This window comes from Xiphophorus maculatus, chromosome 9 (genome assembly GCF_002775205.1).
Source record: "Xiphophorus maculatus strain JP 163 A chromosome 9, X_maculatus-5.0-male, whole genome shotgun sequence".
Taxonomy (NCBI): domain Eukaryota; kingdom Metazoa; phylum Chordata; class Actinopteri; order Cyprinodontiformes; family Poeciliidae; genus Xiphophorus; species Xiphophorus maculatus.
In genome coordinates, this window is record NC_036451.1 from 18,192,655 (window position 1) to 18,212,881 (window position 20,227).

At 39.6% G+C, this 20,227-nt stretch overlaps 1 protein-coding gene across 1 annotated transcript in view; it reads right to left on the reverse strand.

Moving 5' to 3' along the window:
* Window positions 1-2,155: 2,155 nt before the first annotated feature.
* LOC102236983 (procollagen galactosyltransferase 2-like) overlaps window positions 2,156-20,227 on the reverse strand; it is a 28,972-nt gene continuing 10,900 nt past the window's right edge. Inside the window, exons 3-13 of the mRNA XM_014471456.2 lie at window positions 13,171-13,281; window positions 12,087-12,204; window positions 11,032-11,166; window positions 10,745-10,949; window positions 8,199-8,318; window positions 7,900-7,973; window positions 7,632-7,738; window positions 7,102-7,234; window positions 6,226-6,353; window positions 5,925-6,131; window positions 2,156-3,494 (exon numbers count right to left, since the gene is read on the reverse strand). Coding sequence (XP_014326942.2) covers window positions 3,221-3,494; window positions 5,925-6,131; window positions 6,226-6,353; window positions 7,102-7,234; window positions 7,632-7,738; window positions 7,900-7,973; window positions 8,199-8,318; window positions 10,745-10,949; window positions 11,032-11,166; window positions 12,087-12,204; window positions 13,171-13,281 — 1,612 coding nt within the window. The 3' untranslated portion in view covers window positions 2,156-3,220. The remainder of the gene's footprint in view (window positions 3,495-5,924; window positions 6,132-6,225; window positions 6,354-7,101; window positions 7,235-7,631; window positions 7,739-7,899; window positions 7,974-8,198; window positions 8,319-10,744; window positions 10,950-11,031; window positions 11,167-12,086; window positions 12,205-13,170; window positions 13,282-20,227) is intronic.

The window sequence follows — 20,227 nt, forward strand, 5'->3', positions numbered from 1 at the left end:
TTAACTACACTGAACCTTTGCAAACCTCCAGCAGAATTATTTTATGATTATGATCTCTCAAAGTAATATAAACTTTACTGCTGCCTGCTGGAACATAAAAACTTTAACTAATTAAAAATTTTATGCCAGTTCCTTCTTCCCCTGGAAAACACCAGATGTCATTAACCAGCTTTGGAACAAGAACTGGTGGAGATGTATGATTAGGGTTAAAAGTAAGGGTTAGTATTTGTATTATCAGACATTAAATCCCAATCTGTTGTTCAAATGACTTTTTTGTGAAACTAAACATTTGAGCCGAGGAGGGAGAGTTTCGACAGGTGAAGTACAAAACATAAGTTGATCATCAAGAAGACATTAGATACAGATATAAAACTTAGGTATGCTGAATATTTACAGACGTATTACTCTTATAAATTCTGTAAAATCATTTTTCCTACTTATAACCATACAGCCTTAAAGTTATTGATGCTTATCTGAAATCAAGTCACAGAAGCATCAAATTCGCATTGCATATACAGTAGTTATGGATGAAAGTAATTTAAACATAACTGCATATAAAGTAGAACTGATATTTACCTTGTAAGTCTTGTTAGTCAATACTAAATAACATCTAGTAACATGTATAACACACAAAATAAAACCCACTGTAAAATTCTATAAGTTAAGTTTCCCTTGTACGGTTTCATTAAATGTTAAACTGAAGTTGCAGAGAAATAGTCATCTTTGGCCAGCAGATGGCAGCAAAGGACAAAAAAGTTTACTTAAATCCAGCGTTGTAAGGAAGAAACCTACAAATAGTTCTTAACAGCAACAAATTTTTACTTTATGACAACACAGCAGCACAAATAGAAGGATAGTTAATATATTTCGACTCAGTATTTTTAGCACAGAACATTTATCTAAACATAACCAAATGTTGGTTTTACCTCTTGTCTCAACCCAGCTGAAAGCAATCAATAAATCAAATTAGGCATTCACTTGTCTCCCTTGTTCTGCACCAAGCATACAGACCATTACAAAAGTATTCACACCCCTGAACCTTTTCTGCATTTTATAATAATTCAGCTGCAAACGTCAAAGTATTTTTTGTTCAAAGCTTACAAACTGAAAGAAACCTAAAATTTACATTCTAACCTAAATATTAATCTGAAAAGCTTAACTTCAGCCTCCCTGAATCCCTTTGACAAAAGCAATTTGAGCATGTTTATTATGTAAATAGGTTCACTATCCGGCTGGAAGGTGAACTTTTGCCAAATTCAGAATTTCTTTCTGGACTTTTAAAAGAAAGATCCCCACAGCATGACGCTGCCACAACTATGCTCCACAGTGGGGCCAATATGTTCAGGGTGGTGAGCAGTGTTAGTTTTTGACACAGATTGTGTCTCAAGTGTAATTAGATCAGGCTGTCACACATAGCTGGTGGCAAACCAGCTCATTGAAACTTCTGCAGAACTTTTTTTCCCAAAACTCTCTGTTTTGTTCAACAATGTTCTCTACAAAACCTCAAACGCTTCTGCAGAACAGTTGTATGCACATTGAGATCTTTCCAGTTCTGCATATTTACTAATTAAGTAACTTCTGAAAGCAAGCGGTTAAACCGCATCCCTTTTCGGGTATCGGAGTAGCACGAATGCTTCTCCGATTTTTATTTGTGAACAATTAAAAATGAAAGTCGTGAATCTTGTTTCTTGGTATAAAATCCCAGTAAGTCTTTGGTGTAGCGGCACAGAATGAGCAAAGCGCAGAATGTATGTGAGAACTTTCGCAGGAAACTGCAAATGTAGCCCATAATCCCCTCAGTTGTGGGTCTGCGCTCTCCTTCCATCTTGCACCGTCTACAGTCGAATCCCACAGCGGGCAGGAAGCACAAAGCTGTGAGGCATATTTCACAGAACTGGTCTAACACCAGGAGGCAGCACACCACAAAGACGGATTGTTCCTTACACGATCCATGCTCAAAACCTTAAATTAACAGGGAGGCCTAAGCTTTTATTGTGTTTTACCACCATCTGTGTAATCCCATTATATTCATTATAGGAGATTCCCAGGAGGTCATGGGAACATTTAGACGAAAGTTATGCTTGTTCTAAACTCTTTAAACAATAATATACACAAAGTTAATGACCATTTTAGCCCAGCAGAGAAGAAAAAGTGATTTGTCTCAAGAGTTTTAATCTGGCTGACAGTGAATTTTTTTCTTTTTTACTGTCTCCAATCACTCCGCCATGTCTGTACAACCACAATAACCCGCAAGAGTGTAAAAAGACAGATAACATCGGCCCCTTTAGCCTGGGGAGGCAGATAAAGAAGAAGTGAAGAGGCTGTTTTATTGCTCCAACTCTGCAGCGCAACCCAACAAAGAAGAGTCTGTGTTCAGGGGAAGAATCCAAAATCTTTTTTAGAGAAAAACAAATTCGGATGTTTTAAGATCAGCAGAATTGATTAAAACTTTGTTTGTTTCTATGGCAACAAAATAATGCCCTGAAATATTAACAAGCAGGACCAGCCTGCTATGAAAGGTCCTCTTCCTCCTGCAACAAAAACTTTAGACCATGAAAAGCATCTGTTGCTGCCCTGCTGCTTGGCAAGAAACCGCTGCATATTTTTATTTTATTTTTTTTTCTGTTTGCATGACATCATCTGAAAAATTACTCTGGGGTACAAAATGTCAGCCTCCAACCTCCCACACAGGCTCAGTTCTGTAAGAATTACAAATATGAACCAGCGAGCAAAACTAAGTATAAATACAGTAGAGATGTTGATGCACAGCTTTGTGAAAAAAAACAAAACATTTTCGGTCAGCTGTATGTTTCTTTTATTCCGCCACAGTCTCTTAGACGCACTTCTGTTCTGCTTAAATAAAAAGAAGAATCCTTTTGAAACATAAAAATGAATTCACAGAAGATTTCATTTCTTTCTTTTCACATCATGTAAATGTTGTTAGCCGACTTCCATGTGTAAAGTCTTTCAGGCCAGAACTGGATCCACACGCACAGAGGAGACGCATGGAGAATAAATAAAGCTCTTTGTAAAAGTCGTGCTGGCCTTCGTCCCAGAATCTGTGAGCCTTGTCCCCAGGCGGCAGAGACGAGGCTCGTCTGATTTCTGCTGCAATCCACCTGTTTTTAATTGGCGTGAACGCCTGTACAGTATGTCAGCACCAGTTTCCTTTTCAAGTGTGCATATGTGGGACGCTCACCGAGTCTCTCGTCCGAATTCATCAGAGCTCGTCGCGCGAGGCTCGGGCAGCAGGAGGCGGCGAGTCTCCAGTGACGCTGTTCTGCGCTACGGGTCGGATGCGGCCCTGCTGGGCTGTCTTGCGGGCGTGCTGCCGGTCCCAGTCTGTGGCGACGGCCTCGTCGTCCCAGATGGTGGAAGTCTCGGTGTCGCTGATGTAGCCCGGCTCGCCGGTGTAGTGGGTGGGATAGAGCAGCAGCGGCTCCACGGAGAAGGCCTTCAGGTCCCGTGGCTCGAAATGGGACATGTACTGAACACTGAGGAGGACACGAGAAACAGAAACAATGGAGGATGATGTTAATGTCTCAGTGTTTAATATTTATTTTCCCAAAAACTCTTTTAAGAGTGAGCAGGGATTTTCCTTACTGCAGTTTTTTTTCATATTTTTGTTGGGGTTCTCCATTTGCAATAGTATTCATTCCCTCTTAAACTTAGTGTCAATTTCTTACAATACAAACACAAACCTCAGTGTATTCTTAGAATATTACAGATTTCAACAAATCTGTAGTATTGTTATTATCACTGCTTCAGGACAATAAGCCACAAGCCCAAAAATGTCACTTCCTCAGTTTTGAAAAACTCTCGACTCATCAGGGCCTAAACATTCAGTTCACCCAGAATTTCACTTCCGCCATCACAAACTAACAGGACGGGGTTCCTTCTTCATGTTCCTTTCTTTTCAGAGGAATGGGGCCAGGAGTCACTGCATTTATTGTTTTGCAGATTATGCACAAACAACAAAGACATATTTTAAGTTTTTAAATGTGTTTTTAGCAAGCCAATACAGTACATAAAAACAAATCTTGTCCCAGTAGAAAACATTTAAAATAGACCACAGATTGATTCTAATTGAACAACATTGACAAAGGTTTGTCTGAAGCGAAAGGAGAGCACTGAGAAGTGACACGTCACTACAGCAACCCTAACCTTTTGTAAGATCTCCGAGTAGCTCAGCTCTAATAACACACTCACAGTCACACACATCCTCCACACAATCAAGCCTTTTACACCAAAAGGCTTTTGATTCCTGTCACCTCTGAGTCTTTGCATTTATGAACAAAAATTGATGTACATGAAAATAATAACAATTAACAAATGAATAAACCGAAACGTATTTGTGACACATTCTCCTCATACTCTTTCGATCTTATAGTTTCATATTTTCTATACCTTTGGAAAATAAATAAATACTCTTTATTTAGTAATTTATAAGCACACATATTGGTGTGCTGAGAAAGAGCCACACAGAGACACACACTGAAACATGCACACATGCACAGTGTTCATCTCAAACCAGCCCCCACGCTCAGAGCTCTATCAATGGGAATCTTGTCCCTCTGCACCAGCCGGCAGGAAGAGCCACGCTGCTCGACATTCCTCAAAGAGAGGGGGAGGAAAAGTGGGTGACACGGCGATGGCGAAGGTGTGCTTTCGACCAGAACGGAGTAGAGCCCAACTTTAAAGACCTAGAGCAACGTGGAGGAAATGTGGAGAAAGACAGAAGAGAGAGATGGAGATGACTGAGGAGAAAGGTGGTAACAGAAGAGGAACGCAGGGCACCAATGGAAAACCCTAATTCGAAGAGAGAAGAAATCTTTGGCATTGTTTGTCCTGCTTGAGGCACCGTAAGGCACGGCGAGCCCTCAGAACAATCTGTGCCCTGTGTGTGTGAGGAGAGGAGAGCAGGAAAGCTGTGCTGGACAGAAAGGGAAAACTGGAGAAGCACAGATGTATAAAGAGCCGAACATGAAGAAGGCTGTGGTTTACCACGAACTAAAACGCTACATATTGTCCACAATGTAACACAGTCGCACAGAGGCCAGGGACTCGATTGTGTGTGTTTTTTTTTCTATGTTTAGATAATTACTGTAATGATGTTCAATTAGTAGTTCTGCAATACTTTATTGCTTTTTGTAGCAATAAGGGGTCTGTTTTTGTATTTGCTTCTTTTAGAGGCAGCGTGATTGATGCATGTTCCTGGAGTTTAAAGTTTTTTTATTATTATTTTACACAATAACCACCTGATGCATTTCAGGTGCTAACAGATTACCGGTCTGTTCGGTGTCTGAAATGTACAGAGCATTCAGGAACTGCCAACTTCAGCATTGTGTTTGTTTTATGTTACAACTCTAGATGAAAATGTTCATTTGTTTTTATCGTTCTTTACATTCAGTTACCGTCACATGCGTGCAAAACCTTCTTACCCTGTGAGCATTTCTACGTTTCGCTCTCAGCAGGAAGTGAATCTTCGGAAGTCAAAATTGGAAATCAAAGAAGAAAGTGCTAGTTTTCATTTAGAACAAGCGCATGCTAGCAGCAGGCACGACGGAGAAAATTCTTCAAACTCACATGATGCAGCTTTTAAGTTGAGGGGCATCGATCTGGCAGTACAGGAGGGAAATAGAGCCGCTGCATGTAAACTCGACATGAACGAAACTATGGTTCGGAGTTGGAGATGGATTAAGGACGCTGCGTCCTTATGGAGAACCGAGAAGGGCGGTGATACCAGCGGCTTATAGCCCGATGTGGCTCATTAATGTACGTTTCCAGCTTTTTGTTTTTTTTTTTAATTGTAGGTGCAGCTTTTATGTATGGTGCGCTCTATAGTCCGGAAAATACAATACGCTTTTGCAAGGTGCTGTTTATGCTTTAATCTTAGACCAGAGAAAACCAACGTAAACACTGACTTGGGGTGTTTGTTGAACATGATGGGAAGAAATTCGTCGACAGGGAGCATCTTGGTGAAAGGTTGTACCCCCAGCAACTTTCGGACCCCTTGCTGTGAAAGAGCGTAGGCCAGGGTCCAGTAGGAATAGTCGGCTTCCACCAGGTTGTTCACACCTTCCACTGAATGCTCCGGCTGCTGCACCTGCATTCGCTTTCTTCCCACGTAGCTGAAGGTAGAATGAGAAAGCCAGAGTATGTTTAGCTTTTAGAAAGACTAATCCACACAGAGGTGCTAATTTGTGCAGCCAGAGAAGTTCTTACATGAGGTCCCAGTCCAGCTGGGCTCTGTCTATGTCCTCCATGATGGCCCGAAGCCTTCGCTTAAACCTGGGTTCAAACCTCACATCGTCCTCCAGAACCAGAACCTTCTGCAGGCCACGATCAACCACCTAAATGATCAGAGAACAAAAATATTTTTACTCAGTTTTCTTTTTTTACTTGGTGTTTATAAAGGGGCAATGTCAGTTTTCCCAAATTACCATCCCGCAGCACTGTCTGGCATTTTGTACTATGTGTTAAACAGAACATGTTTGTAAAAAAAAAACCTTCTTAAAATTCTGCTAGCACTTCATTTTGCACAAGTCTTTCTTAGGGTAAAATTGTAAATAGATCGAATATGTTAGAAGAAATTGATTTGTTTTTGCTCAATTGTCACCAGTCCACCATCATGCTGGACACTTTTAGGAATGATTTTAACATTGATCAGCACAAAATGTTATGTAATAATTTAATTTTTCCACGTCTTCTTCCCTTATAAGTTGATGTGTATTGCATTTTAAGCAGAAGTAATCATAACTTCAGTAGTATGCTTATCAAATGGTGCAAAGAAACTTTGTCTTTCAGTCTGACGCTAACCTGCATCTGCAGACATCTTTTTGCCTTACAGATTGAAATAAATTATCTTTCTTTAGCACAAACCATCACCATGTCACCACCATTCTTTACAGCTTATGTGAAGAGTTTATAAAACACTGCTAATAATTAAATAATAATTTATAAGAATTTCAGCACAGTTGCACATCATATGTATCATCTAAAGGGCTCAAATGTTGGTTCAAGCAAAGTGTTTAAAGAAGTCCAGACCTGGTTCACTCTGAACCTTTCCTTTAGATGAAAGCCTTGTCCTCCTGCCCTCACCTGTTTCCATATAGAGTGGTGACTCAGGAAGCAGCCAATCTCCCCTCTGGTGAGGACACGACCAGAATATGGATCCTTGTAGCCTGGCAACATCTCAATTCCCAGTGCCTGCAGCTGGGATGTATTTAGAGCTCTGAGAAAAAGGCAAGAAAAATAACATGGATAATAAGAAGAATTTTAAAAAAATCCAACATTATTAAAAATGACTTAATTGATCATCATTAAAACACTGCAAACAGTTTTTTAAACTGTTTGCAACCCAGATTGTTAGAGGAAAAAAAGGGAGGAAGGAGGATTAGGAGATTTCTAAGAATGGATTAAAGTCTGCAGAGAAGAGGGGAAAAACTTAAGCAGGAAGCAATGAATGCAAAGTTGGAGAGGAAGGATGGATTTAATGACAGCAAATATAGCGAGCTCAAGATGAAAGACGAAAGCAACAGGTGTGATTTCAGTTTTTACAGGTATTTCAGTCAGTATTAGAAGGTCCTTTAATTTTCTGATTCAGATTCATGAATGCGTTTGTGACCTACTTCCCGTCCACTGCATCAATCAGAGTGGGGCGAAGGCCCATGGCGCCCATTGTTTTCAACATCCTGGTTCTTCTGTCCAGACGGCGTTTCAAGTTAATCAGGAAAATCTAAACATTGCAAAAAATAAAAATAAAGAAAGAACGAAACAGGAAAACGGTTTTGCATCCACCCAAAAAACAAACTCATTCCACAGTGAAAAATGAAGATTTGACAAATAAAAAGTAAGGACTGGCAATTAAATATCTAATTTAAATACAGACATGCTTACATCATCGAAGCCCATTGGGTCTGGCGGTAACGGCGGGGTGTAGATGTACTGAGACGGCTCCATGTCGTGTTCAACTGAGAGGAAAAACCAAGAAAGTCTATGTCAGAAAATCACCGAATTTCTGAACTGGGTGGGGATAAGCAGGCAACAAAAGGGTGGAGAAGGGTCAACATGAACCAACACGGTGCAAGCACCAAAGGTCGTTGAGGTCAAGAGGAAGGAGAAACAACCCTGAGAGGTGAAGAGGTCAATCAGTAATAAAATGTAAACGTGAAGAGTTTTGAAGTGTGGAAACTCACTCAGAGCTTCTGAGATGGTGTGTATGAAACTCTCAGCTTCGTCCTCCACATTTTGTTGAGCTTTGAGCGGGACGGGCAGGAAGCCGTAGTGTTCCCTATTGCACACGTACATCTGCACCCCTGAAACACACACAAACACACGCACACACACACACACACACACACACACACACACACACACAAATAAACGGGTTGCTGTAAGACAAACATTTCCAACAGTCACGGAAATTAGGCAAGCACTTCATCCTGGTCCCGCCTCGACCGATAAATCGGCCCTGATTTCTATCATTTGGGGAGATCGCTGAGTGGCCATTGCTTACAGGTGAAGCTGATTTTATCAACTGTTCTTATCTACCTCAGCGTAGGTCTAAAAATCTACCGATGTTCTCTTTTGTTCTACCGTGAGAGAGGTCTGACACATCCACCCACCAAGCTATATTATAGTCACCCCACTGATGCCAACTCAGTGATTTTCTTGCTGTATTTAGCAACATATTTCAGATACAAAAAAAAATCGGCAATGGAAAAAATCAGAATCTGGAGGTCAGGCTTTTCAAAGATTGGCAAACGTGATCGTCCAGAAAACTGCAATTTATATAGGATGCTTCCATTTCTGTGTGTGAAACACCCAAAAAACAGAACCCCTTAAAAAATGAATCCATACCAGAAGTCATTTGCTCTTAAGTGCTCTACCAATGCCGTTTAAAATTCCGGTCTTTCACCATTTGCAGGGTTTGTAATGATTTTGTGCGGCTCCTGACCACAAGTTGCCCTGCCCGGCGTTGGTGATAGATGAGAATTGAGCAATGTTTTTTTTTTAAGAGCAAATTTTCACTCACAAAATAAAATATCCTTTCTTTATGAAGTGCATTTTTCTTTTAATTAGAAACACTGTTGGAAAAAATATCCACAACTAAAGCTTGGTTTGTTGGTACTGGGTTATTGACACGGTGTTACCGATTAAAATAGTAAGGCACAGGAACATAACAGTTAGGATAAGGATGAGTGGAAAACTAGTTCACAACAGTAAAATGTAAAGAAATAGGCAAACATGCAAGATGGTTATTTTAGTCTGATCTATAATCATTACTTTTCTACAAAAACCAAGAAACTTGTTTTGTTTCATTAATATATTACTTGCTAAGTACATTTCTGTGCAGGTAATCAAAAAAAAAAAGTTAAAAAGAAGACCTTTTGCAGCCCAAGAGAACTTTCAATTTAACAATTTTGCCCCAATGGCAATAACATTGGAGTCTACTGGTTTATACTGTCATTCACATTGTGAGTTAGGATAATTTTTTTCAAGTTTTGAAACGTATTTGCAAAATTGTACAACGGAAATATTGTTGTAAGATTTTGAGATGTTTGTATGTAATCTTCTAAGCCAGGTTTTTGACTGTCCAGTGAAAACAAATCAAGTTTGTCTGTTATGAAGTTGTTTATTTCAAGGCAGATGGTGCTAAACAGCGACACAAACAAGGATAATTTAAGCAACTATTTTTTACTGAAGAGATAAATGTTTAAAAAGTCACAGCGACACAGAATGGTGCCATAATGACTTATGAATGGAGTCCTGCAGTGTGCAAACTGCTTTAAGAGACATTACAAAACTGCATTAAAAAGGTGCAATATTCACTAAGTAGTACATAACACCTTCATATGATTTTTAAAAAATTACCAAACACTTTAGTTTTTTTAAGCTGAGTGAATTGTGGTTATTTTCATCACTGAATAATGACTAGAATCAACAGAATCAGCTCATAATTTATTTAATTAGAAATGTGTGCAAAATACAAGACGATTTGCTCTTTTATGTTTTTGCACCCCCTCCTGCTGCATCTCAAGAAATAATACAAAATCCATTTAAACAAAGTTAATAGATCGTCTCTTAACCATAAAAACAAAAGCATAAAGAGTTTACTTTCACTTCAGTTCTGAGAGGAAAACCGCCAGAAAAAGTGCGAGGTGGCCACAGGGTAAGTAAAGTCAGAAGGGTCAAGACAACAGGTGGTCCACCTGGATGGTAAATCTTTGTAGCAGGACAATAATGAGTTTCAAAGGCGTAAAAACGAGTGACTGAAACGCAGACTAATTGGACCTCCTTTTATCCTGTGGGTGCTGATTTTCATTTATGAGCTGGAAGAAGTTCATGTTTCCATCTGCTAATGTTTACATGAATGCTTTCATGTGTTTATTTGGTTTTTCTGCACATACGGGAAAACTTAATGGTCCTGTTTGTTCCCCATTGGTGATTGTTCACTCGAAGTCCAAACTCACAAATTGTGCAGCCAGCAAAGCCGCACATGCTCAGTAAAGCAGGACATTGCCGACTCATCTCAGCAATCAAACATCATTCATACGTGCAGAAAATTAATAAAGCTCCTTCGGATTTTTTTTAGTGCACCCTGGAATAGCAAAAAAAAACAAACAACCATTTGGGTTTCAATTAACTACTAAGAAGCTAAGAGTCACTGATGGGCTGCATTTCAAGAGGAATTTGCTTCCTTGCATCAAGTCTCGTGGTTTGGTGAGAGTTTCAAACCGACCTGATCGACGTGCCGAGAAGGCAAACACCATGATATCATCAAAGGCCCAGCTGTAGTCTGGATGAGGTGGGTAGAACGCCAGGTCTCGGCTGGATTCGCGCCGAAGGTCCAAAAGGAAGGTGCTGTGCACCATGGGAACACGGAAACAGCCGAGCCTCTTCCACTCCCTGATTGGCTGGTAGTCCTGGGTGCGCTTGTAGTAACCCTGAGAGGGGATTCATGAAACCGTGTTCAACTGGTAACTCAGAGAGAACGGCTAAATGTGCTGGCTTCTGTCTGAGCTGCACCTGTGGGGTGACGCCGCACCAGAAGTTGGAGTAGAGAGAGCGAGACTCCATCATGGGAGCGACCAGCGTCAGGTTCTCGGCCATCAGCAGGTCCAGCACTCGAGGGTTGGTCAACAGGTTGTCGCTGTCGGCAAACTGAAGGGCGGGGGGTTTTGACTGAATGAGTGATTTCATGCTCAAACAGAATTACACTTTCTGTTTTGGTCTACTGAGCAAAGTTAAAGTGTTCATGCCCCATAAACCTTTTCACATTTTGACAAGTTACAACCACAAACCTTAGAGGGTTTTATAGCAATTTAATGTGATGGCTCAGCACAAAGTAGAACAATATGTGAAATGGAAGGAAAGGGATCCACGGTTTTAAACATTTTGTTAGAAATGTTGCTACTTGTTGCTGCTTTAGCGAAGCCTTTTCTGGCTTTGACCATGCAGAGACTGAACATTTAAGCATGTTTCTATCCAAATAAACTCAAAGTACATCAAATTGGATGGAGATCATCTCTGATTCTCAGTTTGTTACTGGATTTAGATGTAGACTTTGACTAGACCATTCCAACTTCACATAGATTTGCTTTGATCTAACCCTTTCTCTGTCTCTAAACAGTTTTCTCACAGGATTTCCCTGTATTTAGCTCCATACTTCTTCCCATCAGCTCATGAAAAGCGTATTACCCAAACATAATGTCACCACCATGTTGAGAGTTATGATCGTTTTTTTTTGTTTTGAAGGAAATTACTACCGCCAAATAAATCAGTCAGAGTAAACAGGGCTCACAACAGAAGAACGGCACACTTCCGAATTAATTTTTGTACTACTTTGTGTTGGTCTATCACATAGAATCTAGATAAATTATTCTGAAAGCTTTTGGAACACTGTGAGATTCAATATTGCACTGATGCTTTAGGATTATGGGGATTATGACCACTATTAATTCTAATAACCAAAAGTTAAAAATACATTTTCTCGATAATACAATCAATAAAGAAATACTGATAGCCTGGGATTATGTAGTAATGGTCAAATGCCTGATGCATATTTCTGTTGAAGGCGTTACCAGTATGTAGTCGGCCCATCGCTCCCGCGCAGCCTTCAGGGCCGCCTGCCGCAGCTTCATTAGATGGTTGAATCTGGAAGGGGGCCAGTGCTTCGGACCCCACTCATCTGTGTAGGAGCTGATGCAAAAATGCAAAGTGTCAATTAGAGCAACTGGATTTTTGTGTTACATTAGGAAGGAAATTATTGCAATGAAATGAAAAACATTTAAGGAGACTAACTGTTCACACAAATTTTAGTGAGACTATGAGCGCAGCAATTGTTTACCTGGTGACTGGATGCCATCCAGTTTTTAACTTTGAACAATCTGACATTGAGATTCAAATGTTTCCCAGATCAAGGGTCTTACCATAGCTAACTGACTAATTCTCAATAAACATACACAAAGTCATGTGTCAGAGGCTTTTCAAAGAGCAGCTGCAGCCTGTGCGTGGTGGCCAGGTACATTTGGATCCTCATTCGGTTTTGGGACAGTTTTTGTTTTATTTTGTATTTACTTTTTCAGTTTTGCTCTGACTGTAGATAAATGCAGGTAAAGGTGAGGAGCTGTTTTTGGACTTGACAGGATTCTCATCTTAATCAGTGGCAATATGTGAATACAACTTTAATAGTGTAATTTAATATCAAGTGGAAATATGCCATGGTGAAGGATAGAACAGAATCAAGAATTGTCTGAAAAATCTTCAGTAGTACAGATTTTCTTTCTGTCTCAAACATTAAGTCACATTAGTGAATTTACTTCTAAATTAAACATTGTGGGAAAATAGAAATTTTCTCATGACTGAGTTTTTCCATTTATGATATAAAAAGACAAAAATAAATAAATACTGTATTACTTTATGTAATACAGTAGGTACTGTATGTTGACACAGATTATTGTACATAAAGCAGGACAATCTGCAGGCTTTTATTTACTGAGAAAAGGCTTTCTAGGCTCATACTTCAACATAAGAAATTAGGAGAAATATACATCTTTTTGCCATCAATATTTTCAGCTTAAAATTGGAATCAGAAGGGTGGACCCTTTTTTTAAAACAAATCTGATATTAAAGGTTTTTTTTGTGCATCTCAGTTTGTGAACATACCTGGGCTCCTCCATCGGTCTCCACTCCACATAGTGATAAACGCGCTGCGCTCTCTTCAGCCATTCTCTCAACATGGCAGTGGTATTGTCTACATTATGGTCTGTCGCTGCCCTGTAAACAGAAAACATGCACTCATTAAAACACAGTACACGTTATAACAGAGTCTTATAACAGGATCAGGTTTCAACAGGCAGCCTCAGTGCTGCAAACCACATTTACTGCCCTAAGTAACTGCAGGAGAATGGACTAGGTCTGAGGAGCCACGGGGCAAACAAGGCTTTTCTCTGGTGCTCTGGTTAGAAATAATGACACTGCAGGCTCTAATGCCCCCTTCCAGAGTGACTGCTTATTTTGCAACCATTGATAAAGACAGTCATTGCAGAACTCCAACACAGTCTTAATAAAACACTAAATTTGCCGCGGCAGAACTAATGCATTACCACTTTGCACAAAAGCTGCTCAAGCCAAAGCACCAACTTACACAGATGCACTTGTGTTGGAGGAGAAATGAAGTAAACATTGGAGCTTCTGCTGGTTTGACAGCACTGTGGTTTGTGACTCCGTTTCTTTTCAAAGATTTCCACTTTGGTTAACACTGTTGATTCAAAGAAGACACTAGGCCCACTGTACACAAGGATGCGGGTGAGTCTAAAGGTGATACATTTATGTAAGACAGAAATTAAATTCATAAACAAGCCCATCTATTGTATTTTATCAGTCTAAGGTTTTTAGGAATCATTAAAAAGAGCTCTACTGCAAGTTAAAATTAAAAAGTAATTTAAAGAAAACTGTCAACAGGATACTAGGAAAAATCCAGAGCTCAGCTGTGCGAACACAACCACACATTTGGGTGTTTTTGGACTTTTCCACTTCCAGCTGTAATATTCCTAGCTGTGCAGCCATTTTTAGGTTCGACAGACAGATAAACAAACACAATGACACAACAAAACGCCAACACCCCTCTGCTCAGATTTGCCACTTGGTTTATGTGTGAGAATTATAGGATCTGTTGTGAATGAATATTTGTAGGCAGATTCAGGTTTTAACTTTGACATCTAACCCTTTAAGCAAATATTAGTCAAGTGTTTTTATCATAAACAGCTATTTGCTAAAGAACAGTGTGAGAACAGGGATGTCGGTGAATCCAAGTGGGAAGTTAGTTCCTCCAACTAGTGGGTTATTTTCTGCATCAGCTCAGGAAAACAGACCTTGCACCTGCAGCTAGAGAGGCAAGAGCTGACCAGATTCTAGGAGAAAGGTTATTGTGTGGTGATTTGGGCGGGGTAGTTTCTTAATAATAGCTGTTGTTTGGGGTAAATCCTCCGATCATTTTGGGTGGTTTGCTGTCAGTTGTTCTGAGAGGTGTGATCCCAAAGATATGTCTTTGTATTCAATAAATATTACCTCGCTGACTCTTTTTGTGCTGGCCTAACCCTTTGCATGCAAATCTAGGGGAGATTTATTGTTCATAACAGATCAAATACCCTTTTACACACAAGAATATCATCACACAGAACATCATTTTTCCAGCTCGTTGCCCCAAAACTGATTTTTTGTTGCATGTGGTATTTCAATCATATTCAGTGAAACATGTAAAAACGTCACAGGCCAAAATAAACATCTGCAGGCCATAAACCACAGGGTCAAGCGGTCTAATTCTATGTGTCTGGGTATGTGTTTGCAAATATGTGGCAAAGAATGAAGATGATAATTTTTGCATCCTGGGAATGCTCTTTTTCAGCAGTGTGACCTGTTATTTATGTGCTGCAGCACTGCTGGTTCAAAGTTCTCAATAAGCATGTAAATCCAGAGTCAAACTGGGGGGATAACATCACAGTAGCTGGAAGAAACTACCTTTGATTACTGGCTTTTTTTTCAATCACAGAGCAGGTCCGTTCTGAAACACCTGACTTTCTAATAATGAGAAAATGTGCAGGCACTTTTTTTTTTGCACGTTTCTAAAATAGGCATCTGAAATAACTGTGCTTCTGGAAACCCCTGGTGTGGATTATCAAACACTGTAACTTTTCTAAAGGCAAACAAAGCACAATGCATACTGTAGTACAATGCGTATATGTGCAGCAGGGTTTATTAAAACACCCTCTGCGTCTCAGTTGTGACTCAGACTTTGGAATCATCATTACATCATCGCTTTCACAGGCTCTCTTTGGCAGGACTTGTTCTCCCTACATCCAGATGACATTAAGACCAAGGCAACCATGTCTGCTGAAATGGTTTATTTCAATTAACAAGACAATTTTGTTGATGCAATGTTTGTTGTTTTTAATTCATACCCGTGACTCAAATCTAATTTAGTAATTTCTCCACTTCTCTGCTGTGACATTTCATACTTCTTCCATATATTCCTCCTATGAGCTGCTCTGGGTAACACGGCGTTAGTACACTGTGTGATTTTCCATTACTGCCTTTACACCTCTGTCTGCTCTATTATTTATGGATGTGTGAGTCTAAATGATGCTTGCAATTCATGCCCCTTGAAATTTCCAAATTTTGTCACTTGAGAGCCATAAATATCAAAGTATTTTATTGGATTTTATCTAACACACCAAAACAAAGTAGTGCATAACTGTTAAGTGGAAGGAAAAGTTTTCAACTTTTGCAAAATAAAAGTCTTGAATGCTTTTGTAATTAGGAGAATAACACTCTTCTTTTGGACCGTCCAGCATGTTGACTTAATCTAAATCCCATTGAAAACATTTTGAGAAACATTGGCAGGAGAGATGCCCCTCATCCTCACTATGTTAAGCTCCAGCCAGCCTAATGGAAAAATTGCATCAAGCATTTCTAAACAAATATTCAAGTAAACAACAAAAACATTGGAGGTACTCAGTACAGAGTCCTTTTGTTTACAATTTCAATTTTTGCTTTTGGCAAATGTTCTCAACTTTTGATTATCAAAAGCCTGCTAAACAGTTTTTCATACATTTTATTTCTCATGTTCTACTCACAACCTGATGTACTACTTTATGTTAGTCTGTCACGTAAAATCTCAGCAACATTTGCTGGAGTTTGTATTTGCAATTTGACAAAATGTGAATGTTTTCCCAAGGACTCCTGTTTCTTCTCCAGGTCCTTCTTCTTAAAGCAGTAGCCGACAAGTGCCTCCCCTCTTCCACTTCTTCTTCCCTCAGGCAACCAAAATCTACCAAAGTCTCTGCAGCTGATTTCAAATCCACTCTGGGATTTTGTCCATCTGTCCATGGACAGGAAACCCAAAATGTGTATGCAACCCTCCATGCAAAGCAGAGAAAGATTCACTGTTATGTAGTTGTGCACATGCGAGATCTGCAACAATCTGGCTTACTTACTTAAAATCCCTTATTTCCTTCAGTCATACCTATGTCTGCCTCATGCTGTGTCCACACGTTGCCGTTTTTGAAGTTTACAGTAAGCAACAGCCTCATTATTCTGTCGCCTGCAGCTTTCGGGGTTAGGCTTCCTCTCTCCTCTGAATTTATGAGCGCCATCTGGACAACACATGAGTGCAGGGCCCTCACCTACACACCCCACCGATCCCGCTCACGTCTCCTCAGAGATGTCCGTTTATATGTCCCTGATGTAGAGATGTAGGCAATAACAAATTTTCCTGGACGATAAAGTGACCCAGAAATTATTGCGATAAACAATAATGTTGCCGTTTTGAAACCATTATCGACTAATATAAAGATAACAATGAGAAAATAACACGTGTACAACTATAATAACATGTTTTACTGGATAGTAAATTGTTCCAAAATTGACGATAATTGTCGCTTTGAGACCATTTTCAAGTAATATATTGATAATGGCATAATGACGCGAGTTCGCCCTGCCAAAGATTTATAAACTCTAATTTGGTACAGAACACTCAACACTGGAAGACATTTTAAATATCCCACATAAAACACAATAACAACCTAAAACAATAAATGAAAAGGAATTATAAAACACTGAAGGAAAGTCTTAAATACAATTGATTATGAAGTCTCTGAACAAAATTGCTCTTCATAAATTATTAATCATCAGAATGGATAACCTCAAGCTCGTTTAAATTTATCATGTGATTAGTTGATTATTGCAACAGACTTAGCAGGTAGTCATCACCTTCAGAGATTAGAAAAGATGCATTTTGTTAGTAGCCAAATCATTCATTTTAAAAGCACTGTATGCATGAATTAGCCTTCATGTTCTAATTTATTTGTGTAGCCACAATAGTTCTGACAAAGCAGTGAGAGGTTCAGGATCTTTATGTAGGCTGCAGTATGGTGCTTGTTCCTGCAGCTTCTCAGATCCTCAGTCTGACTGGAATCTGAAGTGTTTGGTCACCAATGCATTTGTATCTTTATTCAAATGATTTGCTAGAATCTGACTTCTTGTTATTTTGTACAGTCATGGATGATGTTAATGTAGTGGTCTCATTTATTCTGATGCAACACTTAGCTGATTGCTAACCCTCCTTCAGTACTTTGCTTCAGTTACCTACTATAGAAACGCCTATCAGATAAGCTGGGCTTAAAACACAGAGGCTGGCCCCTGAAACTGGCCCTTTCAAGTAAACATAGGTCTCAAAGGAACTGGTTGGCTGCTTTCAGCTCGCTGTTTACTCAATGAACTATCTAATATCATTGCCAATAATGAACCACCCCCTCCCCCCCTGCCCCTTTGCAAGCAATTAAGGAGTAAGAATGCTCCTTTCAGATGGGACTGCTGATGGTTTTACCACATAATCACCCTTCAGGAGTCTAAGTACCTCTGCCTTTGTGGTTCAGCCTCTGAGCTGACGTGGCTGTCAGGTTTCTGATGGCCTGAGAGGGCAAAGAGGACAGATTGGGGGTGTCGACTGAGAGGGACTGGAATGAGGAGAAAAGAAGGAGAGCTGAGGCGTTTGGCTAGACAGAAGCGCTCAGCTGAAATTCCTCACAGCTCTGAGGATCAACAGAAGCTTCAACGTTCTGCAGAGTGGCACTGAAGTGCGATGCTCAGCATTGACGTTCAAAAGCAGAAGAAAATATATGATGCCTCTCAGATATTCAGCAGAGCAAACACATTTCATACCAGGAGACCTGACACTTAACTTCAAGTAGAGATTATTTTATGTCACACTCTCTCTTTGCTTTGTTATTGTTCAGCAAATACTTTTGATTGGTTGTATGTGATTAAAATGAAAACAACGTGATAGTCTGTGGAGACTGGTGTTCCTCGGTGCATTGTGGGAAATGTAGTGAGGAATTTCTCATCTGCAGACTCCAAGCAATTTTGCAGGCGCTGACATTTACAGATTCTCAAATTCTCAGTGTGGTGCAATAATTATGTACCTTTGCGAACTATGCAGACAGAAGTGGTGGCCTCAGCTAGGAGGATTCTGATCAAAACCATTTAATGAAATTTACACGAGCTCCATGACTGTAGCAAAACTGTAAGAGTAGATATTAATTTTAAATATTGCAATAACTGAATCGGTTTTGATTAACGAGCATTTTTGTCGTGCTGCCCCTCCTGGACCCCCGTCAACTTCGAGCGCAGTTATAATTCATCCAAATGATGACAAACAGAATAGCTTTTTATGCAATTGGCATATATTCACTTAAAACATCACTTAAACCAATATTATGCTGAAAGCTCACTTGTAAATTAATTTTGTCTGATTTCAGGTGCACTAAGATATTTGCACGAGAAACTAAGATCAAAAATACTTGGTACGATTTTGTGTTTTTGAGATGTTTTCTGCATTTTCCACTCAGTAAGTGAATGTAACACATAACAGTAATTTGAGTAATAACCGAAATCAATCCTGATTATGATTTGCACCATAATCAAGCAGCTCTTGAACCAGAAATTTAAAATAAATCATATTAAACTTATTTTATCCAATTTTATGCAGGGACGAGAATGCTAAGAATGTAGTGCATGTTTTTAAGTATTTTATCTAAAACTAGAAAATAAGAGCGCAGGTTGTAGAGAGGCTGTGGCAATAGGTAGAACAAATATACAAAACTAAAATTTCATCATAAGAATTTGAAAAAGATATTTACTTACTAGATACTTAAGTATATTCCTCTCAGCACTTCTGTTTCTAGTTCTTTATTCTTTCTGTTTTCTTTATCTGGTTCCATACTAAGGCCTCCCTCCTCTCCATGCACCATCACAGCTCTAGTTTTTGGTGACACTGCCAAGATCTGACAAAAATGCTGGAGTGCGTACCACAACTCAGCAAAACTTACATAAAAACCTGTTTACTCCTCAGAGACGAGACAGAGAACTTCAGAATGACCCGGGGTTTGGAAAATCAGATCTCTTTGTTTATTTTTGTTCACTTGATTGAAAAGATACGGCGTTCCTGAGAAAGCTTTCTTGCTGCACGGCGATGAGGAAAGGGCTGGAAAGCTGCCAGGTCCATCATCAGCTGCATCCTTAGCTTGCTGAGTGCATGGCTGGAGAGAAGACTCTGAAGTCAATCAATTTGGAGCGTTTGGACCGTTCACAGTAATCCTCTCAGGTTATTGTTCATCACAATGTGTGGAAGAAAGCAGATGCGATTCAGACACATGAGCAACATCGTGAGAAATCTAAATCAATGAATCACAAGTTATATTTAACATTCATTTTAAAGCGATTCATCCACAGTGCAGTGAGCTACATATATTGCACTCCTTCACACACCTAACTAAGCCGTACAGTCACACTGCACACTGGTATTTTCATACACCGTACATACTGAGGATTAACATTTCCCTGTTTAGGTTTGTTAGGATTACCAATGTTATCTGTATTTGTTACATGCCAGCATAATTATTTTTTTTGTATGGACCCATAGATCTTTGATGATGATGTTAAAATTTTGTGAGAGTCTGATAAGTTGATTCACAGTTCGGTCAGTTAAACCGAAGCCCTTCCTGCAGATTTATTTTATTGCAACACCTCAAACACACAGCTTGCTTGTGTGACTTCATGGGGAAATCAAAATAAATGAGCCAAAAATATCTGATTGAGGATTCTGAATCTCCACAGGCATTACACCTCCTTTGACCCAATCTCCACACTTTCTGTAGGTTTCACA